This window comes from Nematolebias whitei, chromosome 12 (genome assembly GCF_014905685.2).
Source record: "Nematolebias whitei isolate Nwh7 chromosome 12, NemWhi1, whole genome shotgun sequence".
NCBI classification, from domain to species: domain Eukaryota; kingdom Metazoa; phylum Chordata; class Actinopteri; order Cyprinodontiformes; family Rivulidae; genus Nematolebias; species Nematolebias whitei.
This window is the reverse complement of record NC_056509.1, coordinates 34,627,626-34,646,795: the sequence shown is the minus strand read 5'-3', so window position 1 is coordinate 34,646,795 and position 19,170 is coordinate 34,627,626. Positions and strand designations below refer to the sequence as shown.

The window sequence follows — 19,170 nt, the reverse complement described above, 5'->3', positions numbered from 1 at the left end:
TTTATTTGTTATACTTTATTGTTTTTTCTTGAACTTTTTTGAATTTACCATGTCCTGGATGACTGAGAATCTTCACCAGCTTTTATTGATACAATCGGCCTGCCATAGTCTCCCCACCTTGGTTCTGCTTGCCACTTGGACCGGCCATCAATCCAGCTGCACCGCCCCGACGAAATGCAGCTAATTTGACTATTAAAGTGCATTTATTAAGCAAATGTTAGACTGAGACAAACTTTTGCTATAATTTCAAGCAAACAAATAATTGTTTTTAATTGTTAATCTTGTTAAATCCTTGTTAAAGTCCTCCCATGCACGCTCCCGCGGCTGCCATTTGGCAGCCCATTGTTTTTTGTCACACATTTCCGGGTTCGGCCCACATTTCCAGGTTGTCAGCCTTGACGCGTAACAAACGTGACGCATCAGCGGTGACGCATAATAGATGCGACATATACGGCAAAGCATCATATTTATGGATTTTTCCAGTTTATTAGACAAATATGGACTGGTGCGACTTATAGGGTGGTGCGACTTATAGGGTGGAGCGACGTGTACGGCGGAAAATACGGTATATACTTCATCTGGATTGTAAATGCAAACCCACCAGAAAATGTTCGTTTTGCCAATTATCTGTTTGTTTGGACACGGCCCAAGTTTCTTTCTTTTACCCCTCAAATGTAAAGCGACTTTATATTCCACACTCTGTGCAAAGAGCTGAAACGAAACAGAAAGGCATGCCGAAGATTTAAGGTTAAACCAATTAAGTTGCAGAAAGACACAATGCATGAGCTGACAAGCTTTTTGGGGAACATTCACGTACTTTTGTGCGATTTCATGTGTTTTCCACAGCATGACAGGGGTGGGGGGTCAATTTATAGAGCATGTGCTGGGTGGTGGGTTGAAGCGGTCATAGAAAGACTATTGAATAAGTTTTAGCTTTGGCCCTGGATCATCAGAGAGGGGGATGAGCAGAGGGACAAACCATACAGGCCTCCATTCAATTAGCATCTCATTACGTTGCTATGGCAGCCAGGCTTAAAGTCTACAAAGATTTCCCATTACCCCATGAGAGGACTGCCACGTCTGAACAGACATGTACTCACGTGCACACATATACACACACAGACATTTAGTTACACGGTAAAGAGGAAAACGAGCTGCTCATTTTGTTTTGATCTTGTTAAACATTTTCTCATCCCTCTACTGTCAATTTGAAGGCTCGGCAGCTGAAATGCTTGACGAGATGAATTCATGATAGGTATGTAAAGGTGGGTTAAACAACGCATGTGTTGAGCGATTAGTTTATTTATTTGACTCAGACTGGACCAAGAAAGGAAGTCCAGTTAGGTCTATTGCGATAAACATTAAATCAGTTAATCACATGATAAATGAAAATTATCGACCTCATTTTCGTTTATCGGCTTTATCGTTTTTCGTGTCTCTCTCTTTCTACTGAAGCCACTGGATGACAAAAAGCTCAACTCCAGTGCTCTTCACTGACCCCTCCCTTTCTCTTTTCTCTTTAAAATACATTACATTAAAATACATTTTAACCATCGAAAATCGCGTTTTTGGATCGTTAAAAGTAACTAAGCTGAGAAGATAAGCTACGAGCTAAGCTAACAGGCCGACCTCGGGAAAAAAACTATCTTGTCCAAGCTCCAAAATTCACGGTTGAAACCTGTGCCTTCGTGTAAAAAGTTGTTTTTCTCTGCCAAAAGAAACTGAGAACTTCTAAAAAAGTTAAATCTGGTCCTCTGGACATTCAAAAAAACAAAACAAAGCAAATTGTAGTGAACCTGATCTGACCCTGATCTGACCCTGATGACCCCAAATCTATCAGATGGACAGGGACTGTTATTTCATTGATCTGAATACAGTCTGAGCCATCTGGTGACTTTCTTTCTTGAATTAATCAAGCAGAAAAGACAATTCTCTATGATCATCACTGTTTACAAATGTTTGATAATCAAATTGTGTTAGTTCACTCAATGTTACAGGTTGAAAAGAACTACTCATTTTTATTTTACATAAACAGTAAGTAATGATTTTTATTCCTCATTCAAAGAAGAAATCAGGTTAATATGCATTTCTTGATTTTCTGTCTGAAATGAGCCAAGTTTTGTAAGTATGTGAAAGGTCGGTTTTCGGTCAACTAAAATGTTTACCGAGAAAGATGTCATGTTTAAACTTTTTCAGAAGATTACCAAGTGTGAGACTCCACGAAGTCTGCTTTTCTGCAATAATCTCTCTGTCAGTTGTTGAACAATCTCATTCTCTGACCTTGGCTTAGATAACATCTTACGTCACAAAAACACACCTCTTTCTGGTCCATCCACGAATCAGAAAGCTCTAAAGTGAACCCGGAAGTCAACTCATTTAAAATATGGCAACTTCCCAGTTCATGTTAGAATTCAGGAGAATTCAGTAGAATTCCAGAGAATTCCAGAAGCTGGAGAGCCTGAGGAGATGAAGAACTACAGAGTTGCTGGAGTTGAAAGATTCTGTTAGAGTCTGAGAAGTTCTGAAGAATGAAAGGAGTTCAGAGTTTTTGGGTGCAAACGCGTTCAGGATGATCCAGAGACGTTTTGGAATTATAATTTCTGTTTGAACACCACGCACGACTCTCGAAGGATTTCAGCTGCTCTCAACGGAGACGCTGAAAAGTCTGAAGGATTCTATACCGACATTGAGTCATCGTCAACCAGGTAACAGTTTCTTCTTCGACTAAAGTGTACCGGAAGCAAGCAGAGATCTGATGAAGCGTGCACGTTCTGGTCAAACAGATTAATTCCCTCACATATCTCTCTGTAAGATAACTCCATTTCATCTTAAAACTCTCAACTTTCTCATAAAATCAGTACAGATATTTTAGAAATATCTGAAGCAAAGTCCTCGTTCACCGCCGAGTGATCGATGTCCCTTTTCTGTGAAACTTGTCTGTTATTATTTTCATATTTTGCCAAATTAATGTAAATGTTTGATGTTAAACTTTGATTCTGAAAATAAATGGCCGCATTCACTTTGATGGGTCAAAGATAAATAACGTCTCTCGTTACATTTCTGTTAAATTCAATGCACGACATTACACAGTCAGAAAGATGAGGAACTCGTGAATATTGTATGCATATATATCTCATATATTGTCATACTACAAAATCAACAAAAAAATGTAGAAACGTTTCGTCTCTCATCCGAGAGACTTCCTCAGTCTCTCGGATGAGATATGCTAAAGAGCTCAAACCACACCGAGCATCCACCATTTTGAGAACCGAAGAGAGACAGTCCATGTCACGTCAAGGGGCCTCCCTCCCATTTTTCTTAGTGATACGCTGCTCGCTCCCTCACTATTCATCCTACAGTTCAAACAGTCTCATGCTGCCATCCGGTGGCTGAAAAAAAGGTACTACACGCAAAACAAATTAACAAACATTTCTTCTTAAATTTTACAATAATGACTAATTTTTGCCAAACTTCTAACACTATTATCGTTTATCGTGATAATTTCTGAGACAATTAATTGCCCAGCAAAATTTGTTATCGTGGCAGACCCAAATTCAGTTACCTTTTATTCATGATTTCACTTTCATACACACATTTGTTGTCATCTCAGCATAAATATGAATTGTCCTGAAGCTTCATTGATCCATTATCATCTCATTCAGCCAACTTTAATCAAGTTTTATTTGTTACAACCGTTTTGATAGAAGTAGATGTGGTTTCCCATCTTAAAGAGCAAGGAAGAGAGAGAGAGCCCTGAACTAACATAAATAAATAATAAATAAATAAAGTGATATGTGTTGTCATCATTGTATGTTCCCATACAAAGACAAAATGGGCTTGCTGCGTTTAACCCGTCACACCTGGGATACACCCAGGTGGAGCAATGGGCAGCTATGTAAGCGCTCGGGGAGCAGTTTGGGATTAGGTGTCCTGCTCAGGGACACCACGAGATGTGCAATGACCGGGGATCGAACCCAGGACCGAGTCGTCTGCACTGCCCGTACACCACATGGTATTGGACATGATAGAAAATACGTTAAATCTGCTCATTCATGACATTTTGATTGGAAGCTGAATTTATTTATTTTTATTGATGTTTTTATTCTTTTGATTCTAGTTTATACACAGCTGAGATTGTTTTTTCTCTCACCCAAATACTTTCCACGTCTGTCTTTTTTATGCCTTCAGCTTCTTTCCTCTCTCCTTTCTCCACTCCTTCCTTTTTTATGTAACTGTCTGCTCTGTGGATGGAAGTGGAAACACAAACAGGCTGAGTCTGCCTTGTGGTCTCTATTTGTCCACCTCTGACATCTGTCTACTTCTCTTCCTCAGATTTGTACTTTCCCCCTCACAGCTGACATGGTCATCTAGTCCTCACCCAATTTTGTGCAATTTTTTTTTTTAGTGTTTAATAAGTTTGCATTGAAATCATCTTTAGTGTACAAATTAGGTTTTGCATCCTCCTTTAAATACCTCCCTTTCAAGCCTCAGGAGCCTGGTTTTTGGTCAATGAAGTGTCATCACTGACACCTAGTGGCGAGAATGCAGTACTGCAGGGCACTTAAAAAATGCCTTTACATACTTGAACTGATGTCATAAACAAGTGTAGATCTGAAAAAATAAATATAAATTTTTTAATTTTATTTATTTATTACTTTTTTCTTTTTGCTTTAGATTGTCCCTGCACAAATCCAGCTCTGAAGATGGATCTGGAGGTAAGCAAAAATGCAATTCCAGGTTTAGGGTTAGGGTTTGTATAAAGACTTTTTTTTCTCTGGTCGTCTTTTTATTAAGCTCATAAAGTTAAATAAATAACGCATATAAAAAACATCATTTATGTTTTACATGTTAAAACGGTTGTCTTCTTTGGCTCTGTGGAGCTATTTTGTTTGCTTTCTTTAATATTAATATTTTGGTTTCCAGTTTATCTTGAAGCCACTATTAAAAACTGTAGCTGACCTTTGAAACACATGGAAGCTCTAATTCAAATCAACTGCAAGTGGCATTAGTTACGTAACAATTGTAGGATTGTAGGACATGCTGGTATTTCATAAATGAATTGTTAAAGTACAGTATTGTAATTTCCATCATCTAGAAACCACTTTGTGTTGGGTTTTCTTGTGAGCGAAACAATAAGCAAAATTTGACAAGATCCATATGGTTTTGCATCTTTTTTTTTCCTTTTCACTGTGTAACAAAAACCATCCCTTCTACCTCAAAGGCAAATGGGATAACAAGAAGAAAAACAAGTCTTTTTGGCAGAACTTCCGCAAATCTCAGCACAAACCCGTTGTTCGACAGTCATCCAAAGGTTTGTGTGCTTCCTATTTTTCCACCTCCAACTTGCAGACTGTTTATTGCTTCATGCTTTATGCCTTTTGCTTTCTGGTCTTTCACTCCGATCAGGAGAGGATATCGGCTACGTGGCCAGTGAGATCACCATGAGCGACGAGGAGCGGATTCAGCTGATGATGATGGTGAAAGAGAAAATGATCACCGTAGAAGAAGCTCTGGCTCGGGTAGGAGTCATTTGCCTCCCCCCTTCCTCAATCATCCCTCCCCCTAAACGACTTAACCAGTCTGTAACCTTACTTAACCTTCACACCCCTTCCCCTCCTCCTGGATTAGATGTTAGCCTCCCCACGCCTTGTTCTCCATAGCCTTACAAAACCTCTGGCATTGTAGAACAGCTGACTCTTACTAACCCCTTAAGGCCCCATTCTTTAACACGGCATTGTCTTCCTCACACACACACAATATACAGTATATACACACAAACAAACTCTAGAACATCTGGCATGTCCAGAGGTTCGGGAGTCTTGGGATTTGAGGGTTTTCAGTTCTTGAAGTGTGTGTGGGTGTGTTCTGCTCGTTATTACGATGATGGTAACTCAGCAGCATTGTAGCCCCACCTGTTGGGGGTGTTGGATGCTGTGGTGCTGTGTGATATTTCTCTAGTTGGACATGGTGGATAATTATTTGGCTTTTCTATAAATATTCTTTCGCTTTCTTGTTGATCTTCTAATCAATGGTGGTTTTCTTCTACTTTTTTCTTTTCCAGTTTCCCTTTTCCTGTCAATGACAATCTGTACAGCCTTGCTGCTGGGTGACATGACACGTTCATTATTGTCCTGTTTTGGTTTAAGCCTTTTTGTTTTTTTTTATTGATTAATAAAGCGTGCTTTCATCTGACTGATCCATACTCTGTCAAACCAATCAATCAACCTGTTCAGTCATGTGGATCCTAGTTCATTGTGCTTTCATGTTCATATTTTGTGTTTTCTGTAGTGTGCTATGCTTGTATGTATATATATATATACACACACAGTAGTCCCTCGCTACTTTGCAGTTCGTTTTTCACGGAATCGCTCTATCGCGGTTTTTCAAAATAAAATTGGTCACGACACACTGATGGATGAGCCACACGATCGGCATGGAATTTTTATTTAAAACAAATTATTTTTTATTATTTAACAGTTGTGTGCAGCCCACAGCCACAGAAAAAGCTTCCTCCTGCACCAGTGTGCAGCCCATACTGCAGAATAAATTTCTTCATGCAATATGTCACAATCTCCGTTCTGCAGCGGAGAAGTGGGCGTGGCCAACAGCGCAGCAAGAGGCAGAGAGCTGAAATCATGACATTCTGTGCTCTTTCAGAGCATATATATATATATATATATATATATATATATATATATATATACTAAAATAACCTACTACTTGTACTACAATACATAGTTCCCATGTGACGTAACATTTGGGGCAGATCCAGAGCTCTCCTCTCGCGTGTAGGCAGGCTCTAACTGGCTCTAGCTGCAAATACTGGCTTAGTAAGTTTTGTCGAGTATTTTTTTTTTCTTTAAGTAAATTGCAATAGCTGTTCCAGCCAGGTAGATGGTTCAGCAAAGCGCAGTGTTCACTTAATCTACAAAATCAGCAAATGCAAAGGACCGCAAACGAGCTGAATGCAGCACATTGTTCCGTATGGCTTGGAGAAGTAAACATCACCCGCACCTGCCTGCCTTCAGAAGACGGCAATCTGCTCCGATCACTTTTTTTTCCTCCGGTAAACCAAAAATTATATATCAGTCATTTTGTGAAACAATGTCTGAAGAATGTCAGAGTATAACTGTATGTGTGTTGGAACTGCTCTGTTCAAGTTTTAGCACGTCTCTACGGTAGTTAGCTTAGTTACACTAAGCTATGTGCTAACATTGTAAACACAGTAACAATGTTGTGGGTTCCGTCTCGTTACCACCATAAAACCAGAGTTATTAAATCACACTTAAAATAGATCATCATGGTAAATTAAAGAAGAAAAACATGAGAAAAAACGCATGAAGTTAAAATTGAAATATCAGCAATATTTAATGTAGTGCAAGCTACAATAGGTAAGCTAAGTAGCTTGTGCTACAGTAAATATTAGCGGACTTTACTGTAGCAAAGATTAGCTTAGCTAATGTAACTTATATCTGCAGGCTATGAGGGACATCTACGCGTATATTATTGTAATTACTTACTCTGCCAGCCACCAGAACTTTTGTTATTAACATGAAGAGTTTGAACATCCTTCACAAATCTGTTAAAACATTGATATCCTTGGATTTAGCTTAAGGCTGCAAAGCTACTCCGTTGTAGTTTACTCCTCCGTTGTGTAGTTTACTCCTCGTGTTCACTAAATAATTAACTATATCAGAGTAACTTATCAGTGACAACATGTCAGTGTGGTCTGACACGATTTGTTTCTCCACCTCATATGGGTCAACTCCGACCGCAGCTATCTTAAGCGTATATCTTTCTCTTGTGCCTTGGTCAAGAGTCTGTCTGTAAGCCATCTTGAGCGAACACGGTCCACTGTGAGCCTACACGGGTGGAGGAAACGCGGTATTGCGCAATGCTGGTCACGTGTGTGGGAGCTATGTATTCCCACTTGGTGGTTTTTCACTTATCGCGGGGCTTCAGGGTACGGATCCTCCGCGATAAACGAGGGACTACTTTATTTACAGTATATTCAGACATTCAGCTATCATTTATAAAAGAAGATATGTGTTTGTTGTAGAGAGCAACAAATATCATGAATCAGAATGCTACATAGAACAGGTAATGTTGCCACACAATATAAATGAAGTGTTTTTCCTTATTAAATGGCCAGTGTAGTCAACTCTGAAGTGATGTTCTGTCAAATGGTTGTCAATAGTTATCAGCCTAGTCTTTGTCAAGGCTAGGCTAATGGTTAGCCAAATGAGGACCTATTTTTTTTTAATAATTTTTCAGGCTTATGAAACTACTCTTTCTCAAAACGAGAAACACTACACAAGCTAATAGCAAACGTATGCAATTTTGCATGATACCGCTTGTTTAGTTTGTCGTTTTTGTAACTGAGCATTTGTCTTACTACACGAATGCACATGTGAGGAGCATTCTGGAGATGTTGTTCCATCCTTATATCCTCCATCATTGACAGCCATTTGTTCTTATGTATGTGCTACATACATGGATCATGTGTGGACACAACAAGAACAAACTAGAATCACATCCATAATGCATTAAATCCCCTTCTTTGTGTCTAGACCCTCACGTTATGTCATGTTTTACGATCATACGTGACAGCATCTTCTTGTGCAAAAACGAACCTAATTAAAAGGAGAGTTCAGATCTTGGGAAAGAGGATTTTGTGCAAAGTTTCTATTTTTTACAGAACCACTCAGAATCAGAACTCTCATTTAAACCTGTTGATTTTGAGATTAGATATTGAAGTTAAAGTTTGTAGTTAAAGGTTTTCAGATACACGAGTATGATCTTCACCTTAAATGAATGTTGTTAAACGTGAATGGTATTTTTCTGGTGGTCTTTGTTTATAGCCAGTCAAAAGGGTTCTTGGTGAGAGTGGGTGGGCCACCCTTGTCCCTCTGCCTCTAAACTTTTCTTCTCCATGTAGCTGAAGGAGTATGAGCGCAGCAAACACTCCAGCAGTACTGACACTGCAGAGTGGACTGATGGATCTACACCCAATCTAAACCAGTCCTCAAACTGCAACGTAAGTACACCCCCAGATATCCACCTGTTCCCATCTGCTGTACTTCACTTAACACTCTCAGCTTTAGGAATGATATTTTCATAGCCAAGACTTGTGTGCATTGGTGTGTGGGTTTACATCTAAATGCAGTTTTTACCTGTACCTCTAAAACTTCTTTTTAAAGTACCTTTTAGCATCCTCACTCAACTTTTCTTTTGACTTCTTGTTCTCTCTTTCTCTGCTCTATATTAATGAGCCAAATAACAATGTAACTTTGCAACTACATTTCTCTCCACCATGTCACATGATACCTATTTAAACTGGTGTTGTTACAGAAAAATTGGGCCCAGGTCTTTCAGAGATCCTTTCAAAACGAGTTGTTTTTGTCATCGGTGTGGTCCTGTCCTGTTTTGCTAGCGGTGTCTTTGTCAGCTGTGCTTCTTGGAGAGGGTGATTGAAAAAAACGGGAGAATTTCCAAAGAGAGAGTGGAGATCTCTGAGGGAAGTTAATTCTGTGAAGGCACTTCCGTAATAGATGCTGTGTGTGTTGGAGAGCTTGAGCTCAGACAATCATGTCCTGTTTGATGACAATCCATCCGCTGTGTATTGACTTGTATGTTCTTATCTGGTGAAAGGTGGAATTCATTCAACCTTTATTTAAACAGGTTAATCCCATTGGGCCTCGGCGACTCATTTACAAGAGACCTGATTTTTAACCAAGAGTGATGACAACAGTGGACAACAAAGACAATAATAGACAATCATGAAGGATGCGTACAAATTGAGATTATTTTTTGACAAGTGAAAATAAAATGGTATTTAAAAGGAAAAGTAACACAAAAAACCCCAGCTAGGTTGTAAGGTGGTGTAGAAAACTAAAAAACAGGAACATGTCTGCATTGGATATTCCCAGGAATTTAACAGATGTTTAAAGCCACTTAGAGAGGTCAAGGTTGAGAGCTTCAGATCTTTTTGCAAGATATTCCAGGAAACATGAGCAGTGTAGGAGAAGGCCCTTTTGCCTAGTTCAGTCCGCTCTGAGGGAACACTGCAGGTAATAATGTCCTGAGAGCGCACGCTGTAGCTGCACTCACGTAGCAACATGTAGGAGGAGATGTATGAAGGCAGCAGACCAAGAAGTGATTTAAAGATGAAAATATACCAGTGAGAGAGTCTGTGTGAAGTTGATGATGACCAGTTAACCAGTGAATACAGGTTGCAGTGGTGGCTACGATAGTTACAGACAGTTATGAATCTTAATGCATCATGATAGACAGCGTCCAACATCCGCGGGATGCAAAATGCTTTCTCCTGTTTGTTTTTGCATTTTTTTTTATTTTTTTTTTTTGGGGGGGGGGGGGATCAACTGATGTACCCGATTAAATATGAGTCATATAAAAATAAACAACAATATATTTTTGCAGTCTGTCATGGCGAAGAAGAAGCTGAGCCTGAAAGGTAAAGCTGGCAACTTACTGGTCCACCTATGGTCCAGCCTTTAACTATGGTCATGAGATTTTGATCATGATCAAAAGGCTGAGATCCTGGATCCAAGCAGCTGAAATGATCTTCCTCTGCAGGGTGGCTGAGCTTGATGAGACATAGGGGAGGAACGCCATCATCCAGGAGGAGCTCGGAGTAAAGCAGCTGCTCCTCCATGTCCAAAGGAGTCAATGGTTCAGGCATCTGATTAGGCTTTCTATTGGGCACCTCCATACAGAGGTTTATCCAGGCAGGTTGCACTGAGAGGAGATCCAGCAGAAGACCCAGATCTCACTGACAGTATTATTTATCCTATCTGGTCTTGGTTACCATGGGATCACCCATAATGAACTGGAGAGTGTCTCAGGAAAAAGTGGTGTATGTTGCTTTCATGACCCAATGAATAAACAGTAGAAAATGAATGGATGGATATATTTATCCTTGTGAAATGCAGATTCAACGCCCAACAGTTTTTGTTTATTTTCTGTAGAGTGGACTCATAAGGGACTAACGTGCATCTCATAAACTGACCCACTTTTCTTTTTTTTTTTTAAGGAGTGACTTTTATCTAAACACAAAAACTTCCCAAGTTTGTTGAAAATAACTTCCCCGTCTATCTAGATTACTGTATTGCTATTTTCAATCATGTGTAGCGAATTCCTCATTAAACAGACTTTTTCCGAAAGCTGTCCCAGTTGCAATAGTTTATTTTATGTTAAAGAAAATTGGCACTTTGACTTATAAGGGCAGATATAAATTTACATCATAATTACACTTCATCTAAACACATATACAGTATATGCTTTAGTGACTGATGTGCCTGGATGTTATGTATTGAAATTATTTAACTTGAACAGTTATTTTTAGTTAAAAAAAAAACAAAATAAAATCTTGTTCCTGACTGTTCCTTGCTGGAGCTGATTCAGTGAGTTTATAAATCATGCAAAGCAGTTGTTCCACTCTGTATTAAAATATTCTTCTGGGTTATGATTGACGATTTTCTTCCAAATGAGAAGTGGGTCAATTCCTAACCTAAGCCCAGGTCCTGTGTGTAACCTGACTCTTTGATCTTCGGCGCTAGAATTGTTCGTGAAGATGACGATCATATGAATTAGTCGGTTAAACCTTGTCTTACCCTTCTGCTGCCAGTCACCTACTTCCTGTTGGAAGAAGATTGATCGATTGGGGATTTTAAAGATGTGTGTTACAGTACTGTGGGGGTTATTGTGCAGAAGAACACACATTTCGACTCTGGAGGCGAGTGCCGGAGGCTGAGAGGAAACGAGGGAGTCGGAGACAGGGAAGATAAAGACTTTTACACTTGTGCTCAAAGCCAGAAAAGGGGGACCTCTGTATCGCCTTTTTGCCCCAAGTTCCAAAATGGGACGCTTCAGGAAATGTTTCCTCTCTGCTGAGGCCCCTGCTGGCGTCTCATGCTGCTCCTTCTCCTTTCTAGTGAATCTAATTAGGTCAAATCCAGAAAGTTAACAGTTTTACTCCTCCGAGCACGCCTGGATTCTATATTCAGAAACATGAATACAAAGTACTCGTTTGTAGCCGACTTATTTGTACTAGTCAGTACTTTTGGCTCTTGTGTGGCTTTTGTTTGATGCTGTCTTTTCTGGCGAACTGAGCCCACATTCCAGGGCAGGCCATTAGTGATTTGGGGGCCAAGGCAGGGTCAGAGGGGCTCAAATGCCGGGATTGTTCTCCATGCACAACACGCCTTTTCTCTGCTAGCTATGCAGCACGGCACTTCCAAACAGTCCCTCATTCCTCTTAGCTGAACTCACTAACAGACGGCGTCAGCCAGCGTGTGCACAGGCTCACGGATGTTGTTTTTGATGAAACGTGTGTGACAGTGTGGTCAGCGTGCCTTGAATTCTCTTGTTCTTTTTGATTTTGGGGTTGTTAACAAAGGAAAAGTTTCTCTGCATGCTGCAAGAAGTGGTGAGTTTTTTTTTAATGTACATTGATTGTACCTGCACTGTAATTTGCCCATATTCTGTTTGGGTTTGCACAGTAGAAATATTTTTGATGTTATCTGCTTATAGTATCTGAAGTTATGCAAATTATCCGTAAAGTGACATGTGAAGTGAACTGGAAATATTAGTGGGAAAGATCCTTTGACTTTGTTTACAATGGTGGCCATTAAGCCCTCCTTGATTCATGGCCTCATATATTTGACTCCTTTTGTCTCATTCTCTTTTCGCCTGCTTATCTAGTCATTTGTATGGATGCTTCTCCTTAAGTCTGGGTTGAGAGTTTTGTATTCTTACCACTTTACCATCCTCCACTTCTTTACTCATGGGAAAACTCTAACCAAGGCAGTTGTGCTTCACAGTTATTCTGCCTTAAAAACAAAGTGGCTTCATCAAAGAATATCTGTTCGCTCCAGTCAACTCGTAACCTTTCTGCTGTCTCTTTTATCAGTTCTTTGATTGTTTCTGAAACGAATAACCTCAAGTGTCATCCAAAATAAATGGAAAATCAAATGAGTCTCTACTGCAGCAGGATTTTGTGGTTCTGTTGAGAATGCGTCATGGCTGATGTATCAGTGAAATTGTGGGTTTCTACAGGTTTGGCAGAAACTAAATGAATGCCTGTAATACCTTTGCTCTGGTCTGCTGGGCTACCGTCACACACAGCTCTGTTTTTCATACAGTGCTGAAATTGGGGAAGTGGTGGTAAAAACGGCCTGTTTGGAAAAAACTAACTAGCACGATGACAGCGTGATTGGCATGTTTTGTTAACTTTTTATCCCATACCATCCCAATTACGTGAGTAATATTAAAGTTAACAATGAAAAACCGTGAAAGAGCAAGTCCGCAAATGTTGAACCGCGAAGTAGCGAGGGACTACTGTACAGAATGAAAAAAGGCAATCTGTTTAAATTTAGATGTGTTGTTTTTCTTTTTAAGCTTGGAGACATTTAATACTTTTAAGACATTTAATTGATTCATAACTGGCAGTGATTATCGTACCCACCACTGCACCATGTATTCACTGGTTAACTGGACATCATTAACTTCACACAGACTGTCTCACTGGTATATTTTCATCTTTAAATCACTACTTGGTCTGCTGCCTTCATACATCTCCTCCTACATGTCTCTGCATGAGTGCAGCTACAGTGTGCGCTCTAAGGACATTATTACCTGCAGTGTTCCCTCAGTGAGGACCGAACTTGGCAAAAGGGCCTTCTCCTTCTCCGCTCCTGTTTCCTGGAATATCTTGCAAAAAGACTTGAAGCTCTCAACCTTGACCTCTAAGTGGCTTTAAGAATCTGTTGGACTCCTGGCAGGGACCAATGCAGACATGTTCCTGTTTTTAGTTTTCTACATTTGCCTTATAATCTAGCTGTTTTTGTTACTTTTTAGCCATCTTATTTGTAAAAAAACAAAAAAATCTGTACGCCTTTTAATAACGGCCTATTGTTGTAGCTGTTGTCCATTGTTGTCATCATTCTTTGTTGAAATCAGGTCTCTCTTGTGAAGGAGTCCTCAAGGCTCAATGGGATCAACCTGTCTAAATAAATGATGAATGAATTAATGAAAAAAATACAGTGTTGTAACATTATTGCACCAACAGATAGTGAAATGTCAGGATGTTGTTTTAGTCATGCAGTGTTAATTTGTGAACATGTTCAGAGTTAACATTAGTTTTGCTAAACGCATGCTTTTGAAGACAGCATTTTCTTGTGTGCTGAAAGATAATTCAACAGTAAGCTAAGTCCCACAGACTTGTTGTATGTTGCACATTTGTTCACATCTGTCTCTTGACCCAAGCGGGGCTTTTGCTTTGGAAACCAGCGAAAAACAGAAACAAAGTCATTTGGTTGCTTGATGCCAAAGTTCAGCTCATCGCCACAGATTGAAGTAATATTGTCCAACTTAGGAGGAGCTCGTGTGTGTCAGTGTGTTATTGGAGCAACTGTTAGGGAATGAGTTTTATCTTCAAAAATTCCTTATATATTTTTTTACTTTCACAAAATTATACCAAATGACCTTCAGTACTTTTGTATGTGTTCATGTATATAAACTTCACACAATGCAGTGGGCCTCCATCCCTTCAGCCCATCATCTCTTACCTCACTAACTTTAATGTCACCCTAAGCAAAACTCCCATCTCCTGTGCTTTAACATCATTCTTAAAATATCAGTGCATATATACAAGTTTAAACTTTTGGTGGTCGATAAATTTAAGACTGAATCCTAAATCTGTCACAGAACAACAAGTCTTCTTTTTATTATGTGACCCTTTTTTTGTTGTTGTTCTCTTCCAGCAGTCTCATGAACAGTCAGATGACGAACAATCTGAGGACTCCGTGAAGTTCAAACGGCTGCACAAACTGGTTAACTCAACACGCAGAGTCAGGAAAAAACTCATCAAGGTGGAGGAGGGCAAGAAACATTCTACTGAAGGTCTGTGGTCCTGTTCAACTTTTAGGAGTTAGATCTTGAATTATGTTGTTAGATAGTTGTTGATTCCAACATATTCTGAGGGTTTAGATCAGGGCTATTCAACTGGCGGCCCGAGGGCCAAATCAGGTCCCCGTGTGCACTCAGTTCGGCCCAACAATGAGTTCATTTTTAAATAAATCTTCATTTTAAATCATAAATCAACCTTACTTAATGAGAATTACTGCTGCATGTCTGGGCCCTCAGCTTTTGGCTTTTAATAACTGTGGCCCCCTAAGTAATTTAGTTAATCTCCTGAGACCCAGTGTCCTCATATGAGGACATTGATTTTTTTTAGAGAACTGCTTATCATAGAAAGCTGACATTTTGTTTATAGAGTTATTGGGACCTTCTGACCCCAATTTGCAAAGAAAAATATAAAATGCAAAAATAAACCTACTGTCATATGAGGAGGACCTTTTTTTTTTCAAGAACCACTTTCTGTACAGACAGAGTCTAGTTATTATTAAATCCTACTAATCCCATGTACCTTGGAGAAAGAAAACCATGCACGCCAAACAAAAGCTTGGGTCTCAGGGTTATATATAGCCCTAGTTTAGATGGATTATGTCTCAACTCTTCTGTGAATGAACCATTTTGCTGAGCCTTTTGTTTTCATCTTTAGAGTTCCTGAATTTGGAGACGCCTCCTCGCTGTGAGGACAACACAGCTCTCTACACGGGGGTTCTAAAAAAGCCACCTTTGCCCCAAGAGGCTTCCCTGCAGTCCCTCACCCACGATCAACTCTCGCTGGATGGAGACTCGGACAGTTTGACGACTTCTCCGTCTTCCAGCAGCCTGGACACCTGGTCTGGACACAAGCTGGTGAAAACCTTCAGCAAATCTTCCAGTACCCACGGTCTCATCAGGCCCCCGAGGAGAACCACAGTTGCCTCGAGCAACGTAGGAGGCTCTGTCTCTGGTGTAGCGGGCAGTGGCTCGTCCTTCTCAGAGCTCGACGGATGTGGTTTAGACGATGAGGGAAAGTTGCAACGCTCCACAACGGATGGCGAGATGAGGAAGGCCCTGAGCTCCATATCCCACGGGGTAAGTAACAAAGAGGCCCTGTACGCCTTCTATGGCCTCACCAAACCTCGACCCAAACCCCATTCTCAGTCACGCCTTCTCATCTCCCTGGATGATGGTCCTCAAGGCAGCCCCAAACACCAAATTGCCAACCGCCACCATGGCAGCTGGACACTTCGGAAGCCTGACCCCAACTACGCATACTCCACCAAACACCTGCAGTATCAGCGCTCGCGCAGTGCCAAATGTCCCATCTCCCCACTGTCCGTCAACCCCTCCTCCCCTGTCCGCTGCGACGTAGCCAAGTCGAAAGGGTTTGGAAGTGGCGGCGGGGGCTGGGTGTTCCCCCCTCGCAGGCTGCGAGGCCGAACCGCAGTCAGCGAGCTGAACATCACCTATGTTGTAGAACGAAGCCTCTATGGCCACCTGAACTGGGCCCAGCTGGTCCGCCCAGTCACTCTTAGCCGCGCTGAGCGCCGCTGTCTGTTGGAGGAGGACCGCGAGGTGGACAGGAAGTGGGCGGCCAGCGTGGACCGCTGCACGAAGCGGGTGCTGTTGCGCATCCAGCAGAAGTCTGTGAGTTTGGACCACGAGGTTCCAGTCGGCCGCCGCTCGTGAGCAGTACTTCAAAGTTGCAGAATAGCTCATAATGTTTAGATGAGCACATGTATGTACAAATAGAGACAGTAGAACAGGCCGGTAGTTTTTATTATCCCCCTTTTAATATAGTGCGTATTAAAGAATACCATTTTTACATTTTGATGTAATGGAAACATCAAAAGCTGGCATACCTTCCTCAGATTTTACTGCCCTTTGACAGATGCCATCTCCTTTGACCTTTAAGGGAACGCCTAAAGTTTCAACCCTTTTTACTTCGGCAGAGTATGAAATGATTACGGAAAACGCAGCGCCCCACTTGGGAGGTTAAGTTTCACAAGTGCCTTTTATAAATGTCAGATCCCTGCAGAATGTGCACTCGCGCATTCACACTGATCCCCGTGGGTGCACGAAGCATTGTACGAGCACCGAGCTGCTCATCCTAAAAAACTGCACAGCGCCTCAGAGGCATGCTCTATGAGTGGCCTCATTAAGTCTGCATCACTGGCTGAACAACCATCATGCCTATCAACTTTCAAATTGATGGTAAAAGCAGAAAAAAACCTGGTCTAAAATAGTATAAAAAGCCTGAATATGAAGGAACTTTCTCATCCCGTAGTGGTTGAAAATGTGAGTTATAATGTTTTGTTTAACCAGCTTGAATATAGTCCCTGGCACAGCGTGCATGCTACAGCAGAAGAGATTATTGCAGAGTGGAAGGGAGGGGGTTTAGTTGAGCTATCCTGCAGCTTTGAGTGTATCTGAATCTTATCGTGTTCTGGTGAAATCACTGGAGGTCGCTCTCATCCAAATTCTTTTGGTTCTTGCCTATCTTTTTTTTATTTATTATTCTTTAAGGCCCGTGCCTCTTACGCAGATGTGGCATATTTTTTTGTTTTCGCTTTGAATTATTTGATAGAGACCTTGTTTTTTCTGGATGCATGCCCATTCCATTGAACATTACCATCACATTCTTTTTGGACATTTTTTTTTATTTTTAAACATCCTCGTTCTACGAAACTGCTTTTCTACCGGGAAGCTGTGATGTGGACTGCAGCTGTGGATATGCAACGCCGTAAAAGTTTATCAATGTGCAAAGCTTTCTACGTATTACGATAAGCTGAACTCTCTATGAAGCAAAAGGGAAATATCATCGAGCACTTTCCACACAAATGTTTTATATAAATGTTTATTTGTGTGTGTGTGAAGTCAGAAAGTCAGTTAGTTTTGTCTCGTATCATAGTTCCTCTTTGTGTCCAGCCATGTTCTCTTGGGTTCCTCTAAAATCAAAAATCCTCTCAGATGAAACAGTTTTTCAAATAAATTGTTTCTGCTGAAAAGATTATGTCGTTAGCTCCTAACAACCAGCATACATGTTGTGCACAATTGCATACTGTGCCCATTTTTGCATTTCTCATATTTACCTGCAAAAATGAACTATGTCAGACTCATGTGCAAAATAAATAATGTGTCAGCGTCTTCTCCTTTTACCTTAACTTACAGTTTTAACTTTTTCCTTTACAAGGTCTCAGTTTAAAATAACTTGTTGAGGTTTTAAAATTTAAAGATACAGTTGGATCGATTAAGATATTCATTTGTTTTAATCAAACTGTACCTATGCCAAATTTTAACTGTATTTATAACAAACAAATCACATTTTTTATTTATTTATTTATTTGCATTTGTCCCTTGCTTACAAATTATAGGCCTGGATTTGAGTAAATTTAAATAGCAGCATTTTGTAAAAAAATAAAATAGAATAAAATAAACATTAAAAAAGAATAAAACATTAAAAAAAGAAAAAAGTTTACTTTCATTAGATTTACCCCCTTCTTCCACTACTTTTATTTTTACTTACATTAACAATGTTACAAATAGTTTAATTTAAAATCTTCCCCACTCAGTAAAATCTTCCACATTAAAATGTATACTTACTTGCACAAATAGGCTGTGATGAGATTATGACGCAAAAAATATTATATTTTTGAATGCACTAGTCAAGCTAGTGTTACCAGTTCCTCTCTGCGTTGTGCTGGTTACTAAAAGAATTAGGCCGTGACACGATTTATCTTGGGCATGGTTGGTTCCTCGTTTATTCTGACAAGAATAACAAACACAAATCGACCACGTTATTGGCTGCCCGCTCCAAATCTTCTTGTAGGACAGTTTTATAAAAGGGTGCGACCATGTCGCACGACTTAAAACAAAACGAACTTTTATATACTGTATTTTTCAGATTATAAAGCACATTAACCAAAACAAGTTCATTTTGACAGATTGTTGAGCACCATGTACCACATAAAATCAGTTTTGAGGTCAGTACACACAACCAGAATTAATACAAAAGGTGCACCAGATTATAAGGCCCACTGTCGATTTTTGAGAAAATTAAAGGATTTTAAGTGTGCCTTATAGTCCGAAAAAATACGGTATATTATGACCTGACAAGAATAACAAACAAAAATCAACCATGTTATCGGCTGCCCACTCCAAATCCTACACAAAAGAAAAGACTATAAGAAAACTAAAATAAATTATACAATCTATACAATCTGCAGTATTCTATAATACTTTACAATTCTGATTTCA

At 40.0% G+C, this 19,170-nt stretch overlaps 1 protein-coding gene across 1 annotated transcript in view; it reads left to right on the top strand.

The window, feature by feature from the left end:
- The window catches only part of sash1a (SAM and SH3 domain containing 1a), a 210,113-nt gene that overhangs the window by 176,045 nt on the left and 14,898 nt on the right, over positions 1–19,170 (top strand). The window contains exons 5-10 of the mRNA XM_037685867.1: positions 4,675–4,715; positions 5,222–5,311; positions 5,407–5,519; positions 8,939–9,037; positions 14,784–14,922; positions 15,584–16,005. Of these exons, the coding sequence (XP_037541795.1) occupies positions 4,675–4,715; positions 5,222–5,311; positions 5,407–5,519; positions 8,939–9,037; positions 14,784–14,922; positions 15,584–16,005 (904 nt within the window). The remainder of the gene's footprint in view (positions 1–4,674; positions 4,716–5,221; positions 5,312–5,406; positions 5,520–8,938; positions 9,038–14,783; positions 14,923–15,583; positions 16,006–19,170) is intronic.